Genomic DNA, 24,960 nt, shown 5'->3' on the forward strand with positions numbered 1-24,960 from the left:
CCTACCTTATTCAGGAAGTCTGGCTGGAGGGGAGCCTACCTGCTCCAGCTAGCAGGCCCACTTCTTACAAAATGGCATGCCTTCCCCTTCCCAGTACATCCTGGGATGCACTGGGGAGGAGCCTATAGATTTGATTGGCCCAGGTTGCTTAAGGCTCTGGAGACCCTGGGCCAATCAGAGCCTTAGGCCCCTCCCTGGCACATCCAAGGATGCACCGGGAAGAGGAAGGACTGCCATGTGTAAGAGGCAGGCCTGCCAGCCGAAGTAAATAGGCCCCAGGGAGGGGCAGGGGGGTCATTTGGGGCCCAGGTGGAGTTGGGGGAGAGCAACGGAGGGAGAGAGTGGGCATCTCTCCTGCTGCGGAGGGTGTGTGTGTAGAGTCAGGGGTACGGGGGTAGTTGTTGGGGGTGGGGGTTGGGCGATGGCGGGAGAGAGTGGGCAACTCTCCTGTTGTGGGGGAGGGGGGTGTTAATAGTGTCGGGTGGTTGTGCGATGTGGTAGCAGGGGGTGGGCATCTCTCCTGTCGATCTTCAATTTGGGGTTTGTTATTTTTATTTTAATTTGCATAGGGAATCACTCGGCGATTATAGAGAATTGCTCAGAGTGCTCATTTGCAGGGCAGTATCATGGCATTTGCATGGAGGTATCAGAAACTGCTAGAAAACTCGGAAAAGACCAGGGTGAGCCATTTTGATAATCTGCTGTTAAAATACTTGCACTCTAAACCATCTGGAACTGGTTTAGCAAGCACATTAAAGGCACATTTTAGTTTTGAAGAATCTGCCCCTAAATGACATGCTGGTGAGGATCCCCCAAGCTCAACAATTGAAGACTTCCTCCCTGCTGAAAGAGCTTACATGTTGAGGGGCTGGCTGACACTGTCCCAGAGCTGCTGCTGTCAGCTGCAGGTCTCCATGCAAGTAAGCTCAGTTTCACACAGGCATGAAAACAGGCTGTGCGGGTGGGGGGGAGTGTTATTTTTATTTCTTTTTAATTTCATTTTATTGTACACCATTTAGACACATGTTTGATAGACTGGCTGGCAGCAGCAACTCCAAGACAGCGTTAACGACCACCCAGCACATAAGTTCTTTCAGTAGGAAGGAGGTCTTTGGCTGACAGGGCTTGGGAATCCCAGCTAGCCACACTAAGGGAGATGAAATTTTGAGTGGGCTACACCACTGGTATGCGTTTTCTTAGAGGGCTGTTTTACTCCTGTGCCATAGCAATGGACACCACCTTGACTGCCCCAGTGCTCCCTGTTTCTCTGACTCAGGTTTACTGGGGTGTTTCAAACTCCAGGGGCTTAGCTCAATGTCCTGTCCCCTTGCCTGGATCGCCTACACTGGGCATTCTAACTGCAAAGCTGCACATTCACTTTCTAGCATCTGTTCAACACTTAGAATGGAAATCAATTGTCACCCAGAGAATCAAAAGTACAATAAAGAAAATACTGGAACCCTAAAAGTGACAGACTATCATCGTAACATAATGGATGATGACAGATAAAGACCTACATGTCTGTCGCCCATCAGATGTGCCATGCTGAGTCAGACAAAAAGAGGCACTGAGCCCAGTATCTTGTTTCTGGCAGTGGCCAGTCCAGATCCCTAGGAAGTACCCATTGGATCCCAAAGAGCAGATCCACTTTTTGCAGCTGCAAGCACTGAGGAAAGGTGCAATGCCAGATCTTGGATTCTGTTAGGCTTACTTTAGTTTTACTATATTCTCTAGAATGATTGTGTGTGTGTGTGGGGGGGGGGGGAAGGTTCCTGTTTAAAATTGAGTTCTTTTTATTTTCTATATAATTTTATTATTATGTGGCCACTTTAACCTGCTTTACAGAAAAAAGGCAGTATAGGAAATTCCTAATAAATGATAAGTTCTTGCTGAGGTCCACATGGCTAATAATAATAATTTATGAATTTCTCTAAACCCCTTTTAAAACCCAGCTCTGTTACTTGCCTTGACCACATCCTCTGGCAATAAATTACACAGGTTGATTGTTCATTGGGTGAAAGCTATTTTTCCAATTTTTTTTTATTTGCTACTTGTTAATGCTTGAGGAATGCAACCTTGCTCTGTTGCAGTTTGAAAGCATAAGTTACCATTCCCTATTTGCTTGTTCCATCTTACTTGTAAATCTATATTGTATTCCATCTCAGTCATCTCTTTTCCAAACTGAAGAGCTCATAACCTATTCATCCTTTCTTCAAAGGGGGTCATTCCATCTTGTTTATCATTATGTTGCCCTTCTCCATACTTTTTTCTAGTTCCACTAGAAGTCATAGAAGGTACAGGTTCTATAACACTGCACCCGTCTTCCATTCCTGTAGGTGACAGTCTTCAGTATCCCTGCACCCATGCCCTGAGTCCTCCACTCCTAGATGTTATCCATCCCTTAAGCCAGTGCTTCTCAAACCAGTCCTTGAAGCATACCTAGTCCCATCAGGTTTTCAGGATATCCACAATGAATATGCATGAGATATGAAGGAGGCAGTGTATGAAAGTCTATGTAAATCTAGGACTAGGATTGCCTGAAGGACTGGGCTGAGAAGCATTGCCCTATGCCCTCCAGGCCTAGGAGAGATAGGCTTTACATCCTTGTGACAGTTTCCTGCCCTTGAGGTTCTGTAGCTTCAGATAAAAGTACTGCAGCTCCTTACCCCAGCACAATGAGTTCTCCATACTTCACAGCATCTTTGTTTAGTATGACACTTTCTCCTGGAGAAGAGAAGATTTGTGAGGCCTTGGTACAGGTTCGATGTAGATCCAATGTTTGGGACCCCACCGTGTTGGCCGTGTTCCCTTCTAGCAGCATCCTGAAATGAGCACAAAGTGCAATGCTGTGTCAAACAATGCTGAAACACATCAGCAGCAATTTATAGGAGGAGACCCTGCCCCTCAGGAGCTCTCCCAGCAGAGATATAACTACCCCCAGTGCAACACCTGTTTGGACTGGAGGGGGACTGAGTCAACCATATTAATCATCACCCTTGTCTCACCAAGCTCCCAGCAGGGCAAAATGTTGGTCAAGCTAAGGCTCTGATAGTCCATGCTATTCCGCTGCTTGTGTCCAGGATTCTTCTGTCTTAGGGAAGCTTTTCTGTCAGGCTTTTGACTGTGCAAGCAACTAGCTCACTCCCTTACATCTGGCCTGGTACTAGAATAAGACTGAAGCTGGCACCTATGGCTGCTACTGCTACTACTTTTTTTTATTTCTATAGTGCTACCAGACTCATTCAGTGCTGTAAATGAATCATGCAAGAGACGGTCCCTGCTCAGAAGAGCTTACAATCTAATTATGACAGATAAACTGGACAAAAATGGTGAATAAAATATATGCAGTTCATGTAGGGAAATACAAGGGATGAAGAGGTAAAGAAGGTAAGGGATTACAGAGGGAATGACAGACAAATATGGTGCTTTACAAGTTGGTAGGGTTAGGACTTAAATGCAGTTTCAAAAAAGTGGCTTTTAGCTTGGATTTGAATACCGCCAGAGACTGAGCCTGACATACCAAGTCAAGCAGGTTGTTCCAGGCATATGGCGCAGCAAGGCAGAAGGGACAGAGTCAGGAGTTGACAGTAGAGGAGAAGGGAACAGACAAGAGAGACTTGCCTGAAGAATGGAGTTTCTGGTGTAGAGTATAGGGAGAGATAAGAGAGGAGAGATATTGAGGAGCTGCAGAGTGAATACACTTGTAGGTCAGTAAGAGGAGTTTAAACTGTATGTGGAAATGGACAGGGAGCCAATGAAGCGATATTGGCGGAAAATGAGGCGTGCAGCAGAATTTTGAACAGATTGAAAGGAAGAGAGCTTAGCGAAGACCTACAAGAAGCAAATTTCCAAGCGAGAGGTGACAAGGATGTGGATGAGGGTCTTGGCAGCTTGCTCAGAAAGGAAACTCCAGATTTTAACGACATTGTATAGAAAGAAGCAACAAGTTTTGATGGTCCGTTGGATATACAAAGGGAAGGAAAGAGATGAGTCAAAGATGACACCAAAGTTGCGTGCCAATGAGATGGAGGATGAGAGCTTTATCCACCGAAATAGAGAAAGAGGAAGGGGAGAGGTAGGTTTATGAGGAAAGATAAGGAGTGCAGTCTTGGCCATGTTTAATTTTAGATAGTGGTGAGACATCTAGATAGAAATGTCAGCCAGATAGGCTCAGACTTGGGCTTGGATCTCTGTAGAAATTTTGGGTGTAGAGGTAAATTTGTGAGTCATCAGCAGATATGGTGCTGAAAACCATGGGAGGAGATTAGAGCGCCAAGGGAGGAAGGGTAGATGGAGAAAAGAAGAGGTCCCAGGACAGAGCCCTGAGGTACACCAACCGATAGCAGAATGGCAGTGGAGGAGGATCCTCTAGAGCAGGGATCTCAAAATCCCTCCTTGAGGGCCGCAATCCAGTCAGGTTTTCAGGATTTCCCCAATGAATATGCATTGAAAGCAGTTCATGCACATAGATCTCATGCATATTCAATGGGGAAATCCTGAAAACCCGACTGGATTGCGGCCCTTAAGGAGGGACTTTGAGACCCCTGCTCTAGAGCATACGCTAAGTGCGAGAGGAGAGATAAGAAAGAACATGAAGTAACAGAGCCCTAAAATCCATGCGAGGATAGCATATCAATGAGTAGGCAGTGATCTACAGTGTCAAAGGTCGCATATAGATCAAGGAGGAGGAGGACGGAGTAGAGGCCTTTGGATTTGGCCAGGAGCAGGTCATTGGAGACTTTAGCAAGGGCAGTTTCCATAGAATGGGGTAGGCGAAAGCCCAATTGAACTGGGTCAAGGTTGACTCGAGATGAAAGAAAGTCAAGACATCAACGGTAGCTTGGATAAGAAGGGGAGGAGAGAGACAGGGAGATAATTGGAGAGTCAGGTAGGGTTCAGTGATTGTTTTTTGAGGAGTGGCATAATTACGGCATGTTTGAAGGTATTAGGTACAGTCACAATAGACAGTGAAAGGTTAAGGATATGGCAGATAGCAGGAATGGTGAGGAGAGATGGTGATCAGTAGACAGATGAGGGTGGCATGCACTAATTATCAGAGGTGGCCTCAAATTTTGAAAACAGTCCTGGTGCTCTTCTAGTATACATGAAAACCTGGAAAGGCACATTAAAACTGCACATTTTCTCTGCAACTGAATACTTAGAATTCCATAAAACTCATCCAGTATTTATGGGCATATATTTTTTTAACTGTGATTTTATGTGTTTTTCCCTCTTTCTGTTTTATCATGATTCATCTTAGAGCCTTGGGGATCATAAGCAGAATATTAAATTGTATAAACAAAAAGGATAATATCTTAACTCCTATATCTCACACATATTTTACTTTTCTCTGAAATTTGGGAGGGAGGTATTCCACAGTACTCCTCCCAGTGTATCCCAGGATGAACAGGCAGGGGGGCCTAAGGCCTCTCCCTCAATGGGGGGAAGGGGGAGTTTCACAGCAGCAGGAGGGACTGGGCATCCCTCCTATCGATTTGTATTAAAGTACGGTGAGGGGTGTCCTGGCGGGGGAGGGGTGTCGGTTCAGCTGAATTGGGGGGGGGGGTGTTTGCAGTGGCAGGAGGGAATGGGCATCCCTTCTGCCTCTATTTTTGTTCCAGGGGGCATTGGGGGGGGGGGAATCATCATCGGGGGGAGGGGCTCAACCTTTTTTTGCTATGGGGCAGGTATTGTGCATATGTTATAAACACACACACATCTGTGCCATAGAAAAAACATGGCAAACCTGTCGGTAAAATAGACCTGTCAGTTTTTTGGGGTAGCAGTAGCCATAGGGGTATTAGCGGTCTACTTATGGCTTTGCAATGTTAGGCCATCGATCGGATGGCTTGTTTTAATATTAATGACCTCATTTTAATAGTAATGAGGTGGTTTGCATACCAGAGTCAGAGGATGTACAAATGCACGGAAAACCATATGATGAGCCATTTTGAACTTCATGTTGGCAAATTTGGTTGGTCGCTAAACGACCACTGGTACACGATTGGAACGTTTAGTACATCTAGGCCCAAGTCCCTCAATTAGAGACTTATTAGGAAATTTGAGAAGCCATTTGTGGGTTGCTAACTGCGTAAATTGAAAGTTAAATAGGGAATAATTATTTAACCTTTAAAACAATGTAAAAGCAAGAGAACACTCCAGGAAATAAGGACCACAGACTGAAAACAACCGCAGAAAGATGGTATGCAGTTTTTAATAAACTGCAGTGCTGGGTACTTGAATCCCAAACTGGGCAATGTCGAAGACAGGAAGCTGGGCTCAATGGACTTCAGTCTCACGCAGCATGGCTTGTTGTGTTTTTTTCACTTGGATTATCTTTTTTTAATGTAAATTCTGCGCCACAGACACTTTGTCTTTTTAAACTAGTTCTGGCATCTAGGTTATTTAACACATATTGGAGGACATTTTGTGTGAAGTATATTTTACAGTACATATGGTGTCTGATTTATGTGATCTGCAAATTCTGCATGCAGGCATTTCTGGGCACTAAGTACAGATGATGCAGGTGGAGCTGCAATTTATACATTTTCTTTATAAAATACAGATGATTATGTACAATGGGTCATTATATCTCCATGTCATACTTACTTATTGATATTTTAATACACTGCATATCACCTTCAGTAATATTCTTTCAAAAAAGCCAGGTGAGAATTGGAATAAATAAATATTTATTGTTGAGCTATGCAACAGCTCTGTGCACTTACCATAGGACTACAAAAGGGGATAGAGAAATGAACCTCACTGCAGTGACTAGAAAAGTAATAGAGATACTGTTGAAGGAGAGTGGAACCTTCTAGAATCCAATGGGTTAGAAGATTTGAGGCAACATGGTTTCACAAGAAAAATATATGAATTTGATTGATTTCTTTGGCTGAGTCACCAGAGAACTGGATTGAAGATACCTGCTAGATGTAGTCTACTGGAATTTCAGCAAAATCTTTGATAAGGTAAACTGTAATCCTGTGTAAACATAGTATACATAAAAGTGTAATAATAGAGTAAGAGTAACAATGAATATGCAGACATGGCACTCCAACCAAGCAACTGAGAGTCCGACAACAATCACATTGGAATCCATTTTAATCTGTATTCAAAATCCATTGCCTGTGAAGACCGCTCTGAATTGACCCAAGTCATTAGTAGCGGAAGAGAAGCTTTCAATAAAGATAAAGATAAGGCTCCTCATAGAAGACTCATGAATAAACTGAGTGGGCCTAAAGTGGTTGACAGAGAACAGAGGGTGGTGATGGTAAATGGAATTCACACAGAGGAAACAAAAGGGAGTAGTGGAAGAGGTGCTGTGAGACGACTTTCAGAGAGACAGAGAGATCTTCACTGGGAAGACTTTGCTGGGAAATTGCTGAATCCTACAGCTAAATAGATAAGTCCAGGGACTTATTTATTTTATTTAAAGTACTTTACTCACTTAGAAAGGGAGATTTAGGGATAGTTTTTTGTTTGGAGGGTATTCTTAGCATAGGAAGTCTCTTGTTAGTATACATAGGCTAGCATTTCAAGGGGCTATTTTAAAATTGCTACAGTATCAGTATAAAGCACAGCTAATAGGCACAGGCAGCTTCAGTTTAGACTTTAATTCCCACCCACCCCTGACCTTGTCTCTAATTTATAGACTCTTGAACTAATTAGAAGGCTAAAAAAGTAGTTCATCTCTATTAGCTCTTAAGAAAAAGTATAAGAAATCTTTGGACGGTAACCTACCAATTATAACATTACAAAATAATAATAAAAATTAAATTACCATAGCCTACCTAATATATAACTAGCAATCTTAGGGGACCTTAGTGTACATATTCCAACTCCCTTAGCAACTTAACAAAGAAATCAACAATATTACATAAGATGCAGGCAGTAGTCCAGCAGCAAGATGGGGGGGGGGGGGGAGGCTATCCATTCTTTTGCACTGAGTGTCACATGTTTGATTATCTCCCAGTTGGTGAAAGGTCTTATGTGTGTGATCAGTGCTAAGAGCTCCTAGCACTCAGGGAATGGGTCCAATCTCTTGAGGTTAGAGTATCAGACCTAGAGGAGTTGAGGGAGACCTACAGGGACATTGTAGAAAAGACTCGCTTCCAGTCTGGCAGCCTCTGTGCTGCCTCAGAGGAGGGTGGTCTTCATAAAGGACAGCATCACCCTGGTGAAGTAGGAAGCAATCCTATAGCCAGGACCTGCCCACCAGGGATGCAATGTCCTCTCACATCAAGATGTCTCTCCAGGGGCTTTTTCTACTTGGGATTTTGCTAGGTACTTGTGAACTGGGTTGGCCACTGCTGGAAACAAGATACTGAACTTGATGAACCTTTGGTCTGTCCCAGTATGGCAATTCTTGTGTTCTTAAGGATTAGTACTGGGACTGATTCTATTCACTATTTTTGTGAGTGCTCCAACCATTTGCTATTTTCTGGATGACACAAAGAGTTGCAACTGAGTGGATACCACAGAGGGAATGGATAAGATGAGAATTGATCTACATAAATTAGAAAAATGGGCTAATGTTTGCCAGTTAAATTTTAATGTGAAGAAGTGCAGAATAGAAATTCGAAGGAGCTTTATGTGATAAAGGATGAGAGACTGATATGCTTGGAACAGGAGATGAACCTTAGTTTGATAGCATCTTAGGTTCTCAAGGTGAAGAAATATTGTGATATAGTGGTAGTTGAGAATGACACAGGGGAAAAATTTGTCCCCATCCCCACGAACTCGGTCCATGTCCCCACTCCATCCCCACAAACCATCTGATCTCATCCAATAGTTTTATACTGAACACAGCTATAATACTACTTTATCCTAAAGCGATATTACTTTATCCTAAGGCAACAACAAAAAAAAAGAAGATAATTTTTTTCTATCTTTGTTGTCTGGTTTCTACTTTCCTCATATTCTCGTCATTCTCTTCCTGTCTGCCTTCTCTCTGCCTTTTCCTTATGGCATCTGCTCTATTTCTATGTCTCTACCAGAAATTGTCTGTCTCTTCTTTCCATCTCTCTCTCCCTCCCCCCCCTCCATTGATCTGGCAACCATCTTCTTCCCTCCATTCCCCCTAAAGTCTGGCATCTCTGTCTTCATCCCTTCCATCTCTCACTTCCTCCCCCAGGTGGTTTTTAGCATCTCTCTCCTCCTTTCCTCCCTTCAGATCTGGTATCTGTCTCCCTCCGCCCGCAATGCTCTGGTATCTCTCTCTTCTCTCCCTTTCCCTTCCTTTTCTGCTCTTCCTTCTCAATTTGTTTTCTACCTCTTGTCTACTTACTTTCCAGTCTTCAATTTCCCTTTCATTGTGTCTTCCTACAGCTTGCCACAACCTTTCCATCACCCCTTCCAGTATCTCACTAAATCTATCCTCTTACCCCAATCCAGCATGTGCTCTTTTTCTTTATCCCCTTCTTCCATCCAGTATGTGCTCGCTTTCTTCTCTCCCTTCCAGATTCTGCTCCCCTCTCTATCCTCTCTCATCCAGTGTCTGTTCCCCTCTCTCTCTCCCCTCCCATTTAGCGTCTGCACTTCTTTCGCTCCTCCCCACTTCCATCTAGCATCTGCTCCCTCTCTCTCCACTTTCAGCATCTGCTCCCCCCTCTCCCTCCACTTCCCTTCAGCGCCACTCAACCTCTTCCCTTTATCGGGCCACCTTCCTCACTTCCCCTTTGTGGGCACTCTTCTGACTTCTCTTTCGGGGTGTCCGGATGTGGCAACATTCTCACAAGTCCTGAGTGACTGCTCCAAAGCTTCTCTTCTGATGCAAGCCGCACAGGCGGAAACAGGAAGTGTGTCAGAGGAGATGCTTTGGGGCAGTCACGCGGGACTTGTGAGAATGGTTTACCACATCCAGACACCTCAGAAATAAGAGAACATTCTGAAGAGCGCCTGCAAAGGTTAGGGGAAGGGAGGGAGGTGGCTAGACGAAGGGAAGAGATGCCCTGATGTGGGCTTTTTTTGCCACCAGAATGAGGGAGCAAGTGTCATAGTCGCAATCGTGAGGAGGGCTGGGAAGGTAAGCAACACAGCAGATACTTTAATGTGGGACCAAGGCCACTTTAGTGCGGGGCCAAGGCCGAATGGCCTTGTCCCTGTACCTGCAGCGAACAGTTTTTTTCCTCCTTATTTTGGTGGGTTATCCACGGCTGGCCGCGGGTAACAGTCACCATGTCATTCTAGGTGGTAGTCAAAGCTAGAAGCTAGACTGCAAAGAGAGATGCATAACCAGCAAAAGAAGGAAGGTGTTAATGCTCCTGTGCAAGTCATTGGTGAGGCTTCACTTGGAGTACTGTGTTCACTTTCAGAGGCCTAACAGAGGTGGTGACAAAAATGGTATTGATTCTGCACCAAAAGACATATGAAAAGAGAATTGAAGACCTGAATATGTATAGCCTAGAGGAAAAGAACAGGGAAGATATGATGCAGACATTTAATTACTTCAAAAGTATTAATATGCAAATCATTATCTTTTAGAGACAAGGAAGCAATAGAACTAGAGGACATGATTTGAGGTTGCAGGGTAGTAGATATAAGCAGAACACCAGGAAATCCTTTTTAACAAAGAGGGAGGTGGATGCCTGGAATGTCCTCCTGGGAGAGTGATGGGGACAAAAACAATGACTGAATTAAAAAAAAACCCACAAGGAATAAACACTGAGGATTCTTATACAGTATATTCAAAGAGGATAGAATCATGGATATTTTGAATTTAACTAATACTTTGGAAAGTTCAGAGACAGAGCAGATGACGCTAACTACACTCTTTGTTCAGTTAGAAACATAGAAACATAGAATATGATGGCAGAAAAGGGCCTTCGACCCAACAAGTCTGCCCACTCAAATAACCCTCCCCTCTAAGTTCTTCTTTGAAGTGAGCTCACATGTTGATCCCATATGTTCTTAAAGTCAGTCAAGTTACTGGCCTCAACTACCTGAAGTGGAAGATCATTCCAACGGTCAACCACCCTTTCGGTGAAGAAGTACTTCCTAGTGTCACTATGGAATTTCCCACCCCTGATTTTTAGCGGATGCCCTCTTGTCGCAATGGGGCCTGTAAGGAAAAAGATGTCTTCTTCCACCTCAATACGGCCAGTAACATATTTGAACGTCTCTATCATGTCACCCCTCTCTCTGCGTTCCTCGAGAGAATAAAGGTGCAACTTACCGAGATGTTCTTCATATGGGATATCCTTGAGCCCTGAGACCATATTGGTGGCCAATTGTTGAACCGATTCCATTCTTAGCACATCCTTCTGATAGCGTGGCCTCCAAAATTGTACACAGTATTCCAGATGTGGTCTCACCATGGACCTATACAGCGGCATTACCACCTCGGGCTTTCGGTTGACAAAGCTTCTCCGGATGCAACCCAGCATTTGGCTAGCCTTGGATGAGGCTTTCTCTACTTGATTGGCTGCCTTCATATCTTCACTAATGATTACTCCCAGGTCCCGTTCTGCCACAGTTCTGGTTAAAGTCTCACCATTCAGAGTGTAGTTTCTACATGGGTTTCTGCTACCAAGGTGCATAACTTTACATTTCTTGGCATTAAAATTCAGCTGCCAAATAGTAGACCAGTGCTCCAGAAAAAGTATGTCCTGGGTCATAGCGTCGGGCATGGTACTTCTGCCCACTATGTTGCATAATTTAGCATCATCAGTAAATAATGCAATTTTACCCCGAAGTCCCTGAGGCAGATCTTGTTTGAAGATATTAAATAGGATTGGACCCAGGACCGAGTCCTGCGGTACTCCACTGTGTATTTCCGACTTTTCTGAGGGAGTACTGTTTACCACCACCCTCTGTCTGCTACTGATCCAGTCCCTAACCCATGCAGTTAGTATTTCTCCTAGTTCCAACGAACTCATCTTGTTCAAGAGTCTATGGTGTGGGATGCTATCAAAAGCCTTGCTGAAGTCCAGATATACTACATCTAGGGACTCTCCTTTATCTAGTTCTTTTGTTACCCAGTCTCGGATAGAGATTGGCTTTTAAACATTTTCTTTCAATATAAAGACAAATTATTCTTGGATCAGAAAGATAGAATGTATCTGGACATTTCCAGAGTTACCCGAGAAAAGAGGAAGCAATTTCTTCTTTTGAGACCTCAGGTCTTAAAACTGGGGGGTATTTTTGTACTTAGGTTTCCTTGCAAATGTTGTGTTAAGTTTGAAGAAGCTAAGTATATTTTCTTTGAGTCTTCACAGCTTTCAAAGTTTATTACGGGTAAAGAAATAATTTCTGCAAGTACCCCCGTTAATCTTCAGGAGGAGGGCTCATGAGGTTAACACTAGTTTAGCAATCATGTGCCCATTTAGTTTCCTTATGATGATTACCTACCGCAACCACCAAGAGCCCACAGACCCGATCCTGCCAGGAGTGTGAACTCCTCCCCCCATGCAATCCGCTAAGAAGATCGACTGTCGGCTCCGGGCGGCTTTCCCGCAGAGGAGAGAATCCTGCATTCACCGTGGGCCTCATCTGGGGCAGCCTCCTTGGAGCGGCTGGGGCACGGGCAGTGTGTCTGGGAGGGAATGCATGGATGGGAGAACATCGCAGGGAAGGAGACATAGGCATCCTGGGACTGTCTGCCAAGTCTCTTCCCTGAAGAAGCCCTTTCTGGAAACGTCAATCGCTCCTCCTAAACTTACTTGCTCCACTTCATCACTGACGCTGAAACCGTGGATTGAAGACAAAGTTTTATTTTATTTTTCTTTCCAGCTTATGACTTATCTTTAATCTTATCTATTGTTTTGCCTTTTGTCTTTGTTTTGTTCTATTTCTATCATTTAAATTTCTCCAGAATTCTACTGTTCAACGGCTCCCCCTTCTGCTTCTATTCCTTTCTCTCCTCTCTTCTACCTTCCAAAGTATTTAGATCAATGCTGTCTTGTTAAAATGTTTATTTTATTTTTATTTTTCCTCTAACTCTACTTTTCACTTCTCTATTACCCTCCAGGTACTTTAGTTAGATTGTGAGCCTTCGGGACAGTAAGGGAATTTTTCAAGTACCTTTCTTATTTCTAATCTTAATGTATATTTTCTGTAAACCGCTTAGAACCTAACGGATGTAGCGGTATATAAGAAATAAATTACATTACATTACATTATGGGCTCCTTTTACTAAGATGCGATAGTGTTTTTAGCACGTGCAGAATGTTAGTGCGCACTAAACCTGCCCTATGTGGCTAGAACTAACGCCAGCTCAATGCTGGTGTTAAGGTCTAGCGCATGTGGCAATTCAATGCGCACTCAGCCCATGCTAAAACTGCTATCGCAGTTTAGGGTTCCTTTTATCAAGGCGCGGTAGGGGTTTAACGTGCAGAATGCCACACGTTAAACTGGCTGCCGCACTAGTCACTAACACCTCCATTGACGAGGTGTTAGTTTTTTGGCTTGCCGCGGGGGTTAGCACGTGATGAAATGTCCGACGCGCTAACCCCCATAGCGTGCCTTGATAAAAGGAGCCCTTAGTAAAAGGAGCCCTATGATTAATATGACTTCTTAAAGCTTAACTCCCCCAAATATTGTGGATTAGCAATTGAGCAATGTAAAAATCTCTATATATATTTTTATAATTATTTGCTTTGTAAAGATTTAATTGTAATTGCTCTTTTTTAATTTATTTATCCATTTATTCTTATACATCATACATTATGAAAAAAATAAAGACTTTGACACATTTTAACAACAAAGGAATATAGAGTTAGGTCAGCAGACCTCAAAACTTAAAATTGCTCAGTCTTATATAGTCCACATATTGGGAGGGGGGGGGGAGACAATTCACATTTAGAGAGAATAATAGAAAAGGAATTATTTTCATTTACAAATTAAATTCGTAGTGTTACATCTTCTAAGTCAGTGGTTCCCAACCCTGTCCTGGAGGACCACCAGGCCAATCGGGTTTTCAGGCTAGCCCTAATGAATATGCATGAGAGAGATTTGCATATAATGGAGGTGCCAGGCATGCAGATCTGCTCCATGCATATTCATTAGGGCTATCCTGAAAACCCGATTGGCCTGGTAGTCCTCCAGGACAGGGTTGGGAATCACTGTTCTAAGATATATAGACCTATTTAACTGGGGTCTATTGGAATTGCCTCAGACTGAGGCACTAGGCCAGGGGTGTCCAATGTCGGTCCTCGAGGGCCGCAATCCAGTCGGGTTTTCAGGATTTCCCCAATGAATATGCATGAGATCTATTTGCATGCACTGCTTTCATTGTATGCTAATAGATCTCATGCATATTCATTGGGGAAATCCTGAAAACCCGACTGGATTGCGGCCCTCGAGGACCGACATTGGACACCCCTGCACTAGGCAATAATACTCCCTTTCCTTCGAGAAAAAATTGCAACTGGGAGGGTTCAAAAAAAAAAAAAAAAAAAAAGTAGGAATTTTGATCCAGTTAGATCATACACTTGCATGGATATCTTAATTGGAATTTTGCTCCCAGGGCTAGCCTTAATTCATGGAACCTCTTTCTCCTGGTCTGAGTTGTTTTCTAAACTAAACTTTAGGTTTGTATACCGCGCCATCTCCGTGAATGGAGAGCTCGGCACGGTTTATAGAGTTAGAATAGAAAGGAACTACAATGAGGGGTTATAGGAAAGGAACTAAGAAGAAAGAGAGGGACAAGGGTACTAGAGAGCGGGAGGTGTTAGGTTTTTGAAAAGAGCCAAGTTTTCAGAGATGACTGGAAACATACTAATCTTACTTTCTAAGAAGGTCACTTCTTTAAGCCTAAAAAAATAGTCTTAGAAGTGCCTCCTTTTACTGCTGGAAAACGAATGCCACCAGAAGAGTCCTCCTCCGAGGTTTCCAGAATATTACTTACATTCAAAGGACTTGAGAATTCAGACAAAGCCAATGAAGGTCTGCTTTTTTGAAGTTGGCAAGAAATATATTTTACGAAGAGGAGGAAGTCCATTCTCAGGGGGCTTAAATACTTCCTTCAAAAATTTATAAAATAGATCTTTTGCAGACATTGTCAGCGTTTTAGAAAAGTTCAAAATCTTAAGATTCAACATTTTAGGGCTCCTTTTACTAGGCTGCAATAGCGTTTTTAGTGCGTGCTGAATTGACGTGTGTGCTAAACCTGCGCTACGCAGCTAGAACTAACACCAGCTCAATGCTGGCGTTAGCGTCTAGTGTGCGTGGCAATTTAGCGCACACTAAGCACACACTAAAACCGCTATCACTAAAACCGCTAGCATAGTAAAAGGAGCCCTTAGTGAAATTTTCAAAGTTCTCTACTTTTCTAGCAAGCAGGAGTAGGCAATTACGGTTCTCGAGAGCCGGAGCCAGGTCAAGTTTTCAGGATATCCACAATAAATATGCATGAGATAGATTTGCATCTCAAGGAGGCAGTGCATGCAAATCCATCTCATATATATTCATTGTGGATATCCTGAAAACCTGACTTGGCTCTGGCTCTCAAGGACCGGAATTGCCTACCCCTGCTAGCAAACAATAGTCTGTTTTGAATTATGGAAGATTGAGAGGATTGTAACCCTTGGACCATCTGGTCAAAGTGGTCAACTTTATCTCCGTGAGCTTTAGCTTCCTCTTCTATTTTATCTAATCTTTGAGCCAAGGTATTAACCTGGGAAAGGGCTCCAGCACACAGTTTATGTAGGGAGTCTAATGTCGTCCAAATAGACTCCAGAGTCAACTTTCCCTCACTTGCTGACATCTCCAGCACCCTCTCTGAAGTCGATGTTCCAGCCGCTTCAGGTTGAGGGATTGGCAAGCCCACAATCTCCGTAGGCAACGCTGTGTTCCGTCCCTGCAGAGCTCCCAAAATCCCCCAATCTCACGGTTGTAGAGGAGGGGCAGGTCCAGAGGGGCTAAGCGACGCTTTGCTCCCGAATGCCAAATGCTCTCTCTGATTTGGCGGTGCCGATTTGCTCCTAGGTGATGATGTAAAGAAGCCCGTAATGACCTCCTGCCGCATCAGGGTAGGTTCATTCTGCTGGGCTGAGGCAGCGACTCCTCCTCTTCTTTTTTTCATCCTTAATTAAGGTCTACCTTCAAAAAAGCAAGCAGCAGCAGGAGAGAATTGCTCAGCATCCTTACTACGCGGCCATCTTGTCTCAGTAATTGCTCATTTTGAATGATGTTTGTGATCATATCATAATTGAAATGCAATAAAGAAAAAAGAAAAAGAGGATAGAATCAAAGCAAAATTTCAGTGACCTTCGCACTTTAAATAAGGCACTGAGGGCTATATAACCTGCATGGAGCTGTACAACTCTGGTTGCCTTGTTGGACAGATTGGATGGACCATATGGTTCTTTATCTGCCATCATTTACAACTTTACTATATAAGTTGCTGACATTGCAGTGCTATGCTCTAACCCCCAAGCCCCTCTGTGAAAACAGTTTTTCTTTCACCATATTGATTTTATAGTCAAGCAGAGAGCAAGTACTAAATCTGCCTTAGAAAAATGCTGAAACATACTAACTCCACAAAAAGCAGTCCATCGTTGCTGGTACATATTGAAACAAAAGAAGTGAATGTATTAGAAGGAGGTGAAATGTTTCAATACTGTATCTCTGTACAGTTTTTTCTCTATGCAGCTGACACACATCCTTTCCCATTACTAACCACATATGAAAAGTTAGAACTGTCCATTAGCACCTTGGTTCATTTAAATTCCTAAGAGAAGCCAAGATTAAGAATCAAAAGGAACATAAACTTAACATCTCTACAATAACAACAAATATTAAAAACCCTTGCAGGAAATCAGGAGCCAAATGTTCCTGTAGCTCTTCCTGCCACGAGACAGGAAATGTGCAGAAGGGCTGAGTAGACCTGAAACATATCCTGCCATGAGATTGTGGGGACCGAGCAGGTAGGATGAATGTTCCAGTAACGCATCCTACTACCGTAGGAGACAGTAAAGACTGTATAGGAGAGCTAAATGTTTCTGTAATACATTTTGCCATGAGTCAGCAGGGAGTGTGCAGAAGGGCTCAGTGTTCCTAATACATCCCGTCACAGAGTGGATCATATAAGGCAGATTGATGGCTCATTACCATCGTTTCAGGAACGAGCATAGCTTGAAAAGAAAACAAGTTTATTTTTCCCTCCTCTCCCTCGAAAATTCATTGGGGGGTTATAAAGAATTATTGGTTACTTGGTAATTAATGGGTACTAGAAGGTAATCACAACAGGTAGTAATCAAGAGAAAGGAGGGGCGGCCTGGGCCAGGATCAGGCAGGTGCTAGAACACAGTCCCTCTGGCTGGGATAGTATTTGCTACCTCGACCAATAGTAAGTATATATCACTCAGTGTTGTGAAGGAAGGAAAAAAAAAAATCTCAGTAATGCTAACATGGGTTATTTATTTGACCTCCATGCCATATAGCATATGACCGTTGATCAGAAAAACCTTCCTTATACTATTCATTATGTTTTTTTTATGCACTATGCATGACTAACCTGTAATACTGTGGGGTTTTTAATTTTAAATAAATATTTTCTTAATAAAATATTATTTTATGCATGCGGTGATTACTAGCAAAGCTGGAACAGTTCAAATTCTGTTCTATCCATCACGAAAAAAAATTAAAATACTCACAGAGTCCACCTTATGTGTAAATTTTCTAACTCAACAAAGCTGAAACAATTTCAATCTTAATTTCTCCCCCTCCCCCCCTTTTTTTAACTAAGGCCTTCTATACTAAGCCCTCTTCTTATACAGAACCAGCAAGTACTTCTCTGGCTCTACAGACGCTCTGTTTCGTTATATGCTTCATCTGGAGCCTTGACTTTCCAGCTGTGAAGACTCATTGGTTTTCTAAAATGTAATTCCTTTGGCACTGTATACTTTGCTTTGTCTGCCAGTTTATACTGATAATCTTATATTGCCTTTTGCAGTGCTGTTTTATTTTATTTTTCCCCCCTTTTTTTGTGATGGATAGAACAGAATTTGAACTGTTCCAGCTCTGCTAGTAATCACTGAATACATAAAAGAATATTTTAGTAAGAAAATATTTATTAAAAAATGAAAGTATTATAGGTTAGTCACGTATAGTGCATAAAGGACATAATAAGTAGTATAAGGAAGGTTTTACTGATCAACGATCTTGTGCTATATGACATGGAGGTTGAATAAATAACCCGTGCAAGTATTACTTGGATTTTTTTCCTTCCTTCACAACATTGAGTGATATATACTTACAACTGGTCGAGTTATCTTGAGATTTTTATAGATTATTTAGTCAAGTTAGAAGGAAGTTAATTCATAGTATTTGTTACACCAGCCCTCATCAGGCAAGGTCCCTCCCTGTCTTAGCCTCCACCCCTTTTAGGGTTATCGTATGGCTCCAGAAAAAGGAGGATGGATTGAGACATCCGGGTTTTACTTCTACCGAAAGCAATGGAAGTAAGGAGGACAGATAGAGACATCTGGAATTTACTTCTATTGAAAGCAATGGAAGTAAAACCCAGATGTCTCAATCCGTCCTCCTTTTTCTGGAGCCACATGGTAACCCTACGGCCCTTCTGAGCCTGAAAGTGCTAGGGAGGAGGGCACCCAGACAAACTGTGGGTAACCAGGAAATGTGACAGAGAAGTTAAGGGCAATATCCAGACTCAGACCCAGCAGTGAAAGATATTTATGGGAGAATACAGACCATTGCCTTGCTATATTTCATACCTAAAATGCCCTTAATGAATACACCTAAAACTACCCCAGCTTCTCCCAGTACCCACAGGTTCACCATAGTCTCACTAATACTTCCCAGCTGCAGCAGACCCAGCATTAGGATAAAAAAAGACAACACTCACAGAGGCCCCCCTCCAATCGAAAATATAAATGTAACATCCTACCCTCCCCAAACACACACCTGTACGCAGGTCCACAACTCTCCTCCCCTACACACTTACATACATGCACAATCTCTTCCATGACATGCATATAGTCCTCCCTCATTCCCAACACACAGATACACCACTATCTTGCCTTACACATATGCAACCCCTTCTGTATACACACACAAATACACAAGCAGTGCCCCAACATATAATCCCCTATATACAACCCCAAACAGCCTTCCCCCCCAATACACAATGTATCACATACACATAGCCCTTCACACACAAATTCAAGTGCACAAACACAGCAGTTTCCATGGGGACACATGCAACCCTTTCTACTACTCAGAAACACATTACAGCCTCCTCCTTACAAAACCCTTGGCATACAAATAAACAGAACCCCTCAACACACGTACTGCATACAATCATGTCAGATGCAAATCCTCTCACTTTTCCCCATCATACACACACTGCATGCAATCATACGTCAGATGAAATCTGTCACTATTTCTCCCTCCCTCCCCCACCATATACACACTGCATGCAATCACACATCACAGTTCCCCACCATACACACTGCATAGAATCACACATCAGACGCAATCTGACACTATTCTCCCCCCACGTCAGAAGCAATGTGGTACTGTTCTCCCCATCCTATACATCACACATCAGATTCAGTCTGTCATTGTTCACCCCCCTCCATCTTATACATATACTGCATGCAATCAGTCACTACCCCCCCCCCCCGCCCCTCCTGTAAAATCTGGGGAGTGGGTGGGCGGCGGCTCCCCTTACCCTGCAGGGCGCGTGCCCCCCCTCTCCCGGGCTCGGCGGCGGGTGAGCTGCAGTCCCCTGTCCGCGTGCGTCTCATCCGCTACGCTTGGGGGAGGGGGCGGTGGCGAGAGCGCTCCCGGGAGTCTGACAGGCAGGGGCGGGGCTTGCCACCTCCCTCTCTGCTGACTGGTTCATCACTGCGCTCTGCAAGGGAGGGGTTGGCTGGGCGAGCTGTCGTTTCAGCGGGGGAGGGGGAGGGGGGGAAGGTGGCCTTCCTCTCCCTCCCTCGCCATCTGCTGAAGGCGGTGGGAGCGCTCGGAAATGTTTTTATTGCTATGCAGGTGCAGTATCACATGGAAAAAGCTAGAAGAGAGCCCGCCCTGTCTGTTGGATACAGGGAGGAGGGATCGGAGAGACGGATGGAGTAGGAGCAAAGCAAGCGCACTATTTAAAATGGATCTTCTTCCCATCCTCTCTGCCCCCAACTCATCCCCTCCACCTGGGCTTGTCCTTTGCCAGCTTCTCTTGCCCTCCCCCCCCCCCGTGTGAAAATAAAATACGTGATTCAAAAATAAAAGAATATGAAATCAGAAGAAAAATCGCCCTCTTTTATTTTCCGAATTTTAGAAGACGTTTTTCTTGCACATTCTTTTGTGGGAAAATCTTAGGCTTTTATTTTCTGTCTTGTGAATCTGATTTCTTTGTATTCACAATGCAGGAAGAAACGCAGGTCTTGCATTGCACGCAGAGAGTCCCTTCTTGGGATTCCAGTTCCGTTTGTGTCTACTTAGCCGTTTCTAATATATGGTCACTTCATTTGTATTGGGAAAGACAGTCCGACCGAGATAAAGGATATTGCTAACCAGGATGTGGTTTTTGATGGTAGGATCTTTAGCTGTCAGGCTTGTTATAGGAGTTGTACTGATATTCTAGATCAGAGATGGGGACGGGTACCTGCAGATAACTGCGGGGTGGAGACGAAGACAGAGGACTGTCTTCCTATTGCATTCTCTAAAACAGTGTATTACAAACTGTGTGCAAGATTCCGGGTGTGCCGTGAGATACTGGCGAGGAGGAGAGGCACCAGTGCTGGGTGACTGCCTATAGCAGTGGTCCCCAACCCTGTCCTGGAGGACCACAAGCCAGTCAGGTTTTCAGGATAGCCCTAATGAATATACATGGAGCAGGGCTGGATTAAAGGGTAGGCCCAGTAGCCACGTGCCTAGGGCCTTAAAATGTCAGGGGGGCCCGCCAGTGCGGTGCTGTAGGTCCCTTGGATGCTCATGGTCCGGGCATTTCTCCACCTAACTGGCCCATCTCCCTTACCTTTGCAGTTGACTCCATCGCTGGCTTCACCAGCAGCAGCACTCCCCCGCCCGTCACACAGCCTAACCCCTGCTGACCTTTCCATCTCTCCCGTCCGAACCTCGCCGACCCTCTGACCATGAGACGACCAACAAACCTCCCTCAATAGCAGCATTGGCAACACTTGAAACAGGCTGCTTTGCGGCCTTCTTCCGCCGGTGACTCCCTCTGCTGCATCATTGATAATATCAGCAGCGCGGCAAAAGGAAGGCCCCAGCAGGAGAAGGCCACGAAGCAGCCTGTTTAGAGTGCTGCCGAAGCTGCTGTTGAAGGAGGTATGTCAGTCGTCTTGCACTGGGAGGGACAGCAGGGGTTTGGCTGTGAAGCGGGGATAGAGAATAGAAAGATGCTGCTCAAACGTTCTACTGCACAGGGGGATGAGAGGGAGGGATAGAAGCTGTGCAAGGGTTCTGCTTATGGGGGGGAGAGGGAGGGATAGAAAGATGCTGCTCAAGGGTTCTGTTTCATGGGATGGGAGGGAGGAATAGAAAGATGCTGTAGACAGAGGGAAGGAACAAAGGGATGGGTAAGAGTAGGGTTACCATATGGCTACAGAAAAAGGAGGACGGATTGAGACATCCGGGTTTTACTTCCATTCTTTCAATGGAAGTAAAACCATGATGTCTTAATCCATTCTCCTTTTTCTGGAACCATATAGTAACTAGGTGAGAGAGGAGGAAAGATGCTGCACATGTGGGGGAGAGAAAGGAAAGAAATAGAATTGGGGTGGAGGAGAGGACGGGGAGATGATCATTGTACATGAAAAAAATAAGACATCACCTGAAAATAAGCTCTAGTGCATTTTTTGGACCCCAAATTAATATAAGACCATGTCTTATTTTCAGGGAAACACAGTATTATCTTGCAAGTGGTGCTCGGCCTGAAGCTTCCCCTCTGATGCAGCTTCCTGTTTCTTGTAGGAATGCCCCACAAAGGAAAAACATACACGCAGTCTTAGAATCAGGAGGAGGCGCTAGCAAGGGCTAGCTCTGAGTCCCTATTTATTATGCTTCTAAGCTAATGACATCATAGTAACTCCCTCATTTACACATCTCATGATTGGTGGGTACATGGTTTTACATTGGTGGATACAAAGATAGGTACATGCTTTTACCTCTTGATTACCCTCCCTTTACCTCATGCTTTTACCTCATGATCATCCTCCAACTCAGCACTTAGACAAGGGCCTGATTAACACGTGGATAGGGCCTGAGTCTTTGCACATCCTCAAGACCTGTCAGCTGATGTCCTTTCCTAATAAGGACTGCTCAAATAAGATAAGCATGAGACAGTCCAAAGGTTATAATGCATACTCCTTAAGCTATCTTAAATAGTCTTAAGCTCAGGGCCTGCATGTAGGCAGAGTCTGATTGCTGCCCATATAAGGAATAAGGGATAAGGGTAAACGTGTCAGGTTAATATGTGACAAGATTCATGTGACAAGATGCTAGTATTTTCCTTTACTTAGAAGTGCTGCATGGCAAGAAGGGAAAGGGAATGGGGATAATTCATAATTCTTTCCCAGGGGCTCATAATTCTTTCCCAGGGGTGGTGAAATCAGTGTGCCGATTTCACCCTGTTTCAGAATGGTAGAATGGCGTCCCAACATTTCCCCTTACTTAACTATTTTTAAGGGCTTAAAGAGGTGAGGCAAATCTGCTCGGAATAATTTGGATAGCGACCATAAAATGGACTTATAGATAAGTTAAACAAGGCAGGCAGGCAGGCAGTGCAGAAAACAATGTACAAATGAAGCACAAAGCAGTTCAATGTACACATCAACCAGAAAGCAGCTCAATGTACACAAGAACCACAAAGCACCTAAATGTACACAAGAACCACAAAGCACATAAATGTACATTTGAACCACAAAGCACCTAAATGTATACGAGAACCAGAAAGCACCTAAATGTACATATGAACCACAAAGCAGCTAAATATACAAATGAACCACAAAGAAAGCTAAATGCACATATGAACCACAAAGAAAGCTAAATGTACACATGAACTCACCTCTGCCGCCGCAAAGCGGCGGCCCGCCGGACTCCTCCCCCAATCAGGTCAGCGCATGTGCTATTTAACAGGACCCTTTGCGACGCACGCCTTGATTTTGCTCACTGCTACCCACTTCACCTCCTACCTGCACGAAGAACAATTTTAATTGTATTTGCTTTACCTGTTTTATCTTTTTTAAGCTTTTACTCGTTGTTTTAATTTGTTTTGTAGTCTGTTTGCTCTCCTCACCTCTGCCGCCGCAAAGCGGCGGCCCGCCGGACTCCTCCCCCAATCAGGTCAGCGCATGTGCTATTTAACAGGACCCTTCGGTCGCCTCCCGAGGGCGCCGCCAATAATTATCTTTCGAGTATCTCTTCAAGAAGGCCAACTCTTAACTCTTACTTTCACTCGTATCACTTACACAGCTTTGATATTTTTTTTCTTTTATTTCTTCTCTTCATACGTTCTAAAGCATCCCAGTCACACAAAAAAATTCATAGATATGGATCTTCAACAAATTCAAATTCAACTAAATAATAGACCTATTTTCCATAAACCCCTCAGATCAATCCCTTGCTCACTCCTACCTATTTCTACCTTCTCTCCTCACTCAACTGACTTAACACCACAATCTATTCTATCGGCTCAATCACTCGCCCATACCAAGTCTCTAAATTTAAAATTAGGCTTAATCAATACAAGATCACTTAAAACTAAACATAACCTCATTAAAGATACCATTCTTCAACAAAACTTTCACATTCTTTGTATAACTGAAACATGGTTATCTGACGGAGAGGAAGCCTATCTTTCTTTTTGCTGTCCCCCTAACTACGATTTTGTTTGGAACCATCGCCATAAACGTAAAGGCGGTGGACTAGCCATAATCTTTCTTAAAAACCTAATTAAACTTCAGGACCAATCAGTTATCAATTCCACTATTGAATACCTCCATTTCAAAATAAATTCTGTAAATAAAATTGATTTTCTTTTACTATATATCCCCCCTCCAATAGACTACTCAAAATTATCATTACTTCATAATCTACTCTTTGAATTTTGCTCAACAGCTAACTGTCCAATCATACTGGGTGACTATAATATCCATTTTGATAATCACAATAACCCACAAACCTTGGATACTATCAATTTGTTCAAAGATCTAGACCTGCAAACATTGATACATGAACCTACTCATCAAGCCAAACATATACTAGATATGATTCTAATCCCGGCTTCTCAATCTTTATCCCACTCTACTCCGAATATTCTTTCCATTCCCTGGTCTGATCACTGTTTAATCTCTTTAAATCTTTATTTCCCCCATCAAAAGATATCAAACCATTCCTCCCAAGCCAAAACATTCTCATATAGGGATTTCTCTCAATTAGAAAGTTCAGACATTTCATCTATATTTAGCCCTTCTATTATTATTCCATCATTTGAAACTATCAACGATCAACTCCATTACTGGAACTCAAACCTAGAATCCATATTAAATACTAAAATACCATTAAGCACGAAAACAGTAATCAACAGAAGAATAAAAAATCCGTGGTATTCTAAAAAGCTCTCTTTAATAAAAACTCAACTTCGTGCTGCAGAAAGGAAATGGCGCTCTGCTAAAACCCCTACCAACCTCCAAAAATTTAAGGACACCTCTCTTTACTATAAAAGTGAAATTACTCAAGCAAAAAAATCTTATTATAATAACAAAATCCAAAAGGCCAAAAATTCTTCCGTTCTCTTTAATATTCTAAAATCAGTTAACCCGGAAAAAAGAAATAAAAACACATCAAAGCAAAAATCGATATTAACATCACAAGAACTTGCAGATTATTTCTGCCAAAAGATATCGAAAATAAGACAAACATTCTCGACCAACATATCAACCTCTTCTGCTTGCGAAAACTTATCCACAGATAACCTCATTCCAACAGCCAAATGCTTAAATTTCAGAACTCCAACTATAAACGACATTGAAA

The 24,960-nt window shown here is 43.3% G+C and overlaps 1 protein-coding gene across 3 annotated transcripts in view; it reads right to left on the reverse strand.

Moving 5' to 3' along the window:
- Positions 1-23,238, reverse strand: part of PELI3 (pellino E3 ubiquitin protein ligase family member 3) — a 52,058-nt gene extending 28,820 nt beyond the window's left edge. For 2 of the 3 annotated variants that reach the window (XM_033956946.1, XM_033956944.1), the window contains exons 1-2: positions 19,637-19,716; positions 2,667-2,822 (exon numbers count right to left, since the gene is read on the reverse strand). In XM_033956946.1, coding sequence (XP_033812837.1) covers positions 2,667-2,821 — 155 coding nt within the window. In that variant the 5' untranslated portion in view covers position 2,822; positions 19,637-19,716. Of the gene's footprint in view, positions 1-2,666; positions 2,823-19,636; positions 19,717-22,993 lie in introns of those variants that run through there. The other variant, XM_033956945.1, reaches the window with a different exon arrangement.
- Positions 23,239-24,960: the final 1,722 nt, after the last annotated feature.

Source organism: Geotrypetes seraphini, chromosome 8, assembly GCF_902459505.1.
Source record: "Geotrypetes seraphini chromosome 8, aGeoSer1.1, whole genome shotgun sequence".
Lineage (NCBI taxonomy): Eukaryota > Metazoa > Chordata > Amphibia > Gymnophiona > Dermophiidae > Geotrypetes > Geotrypetes seraphini.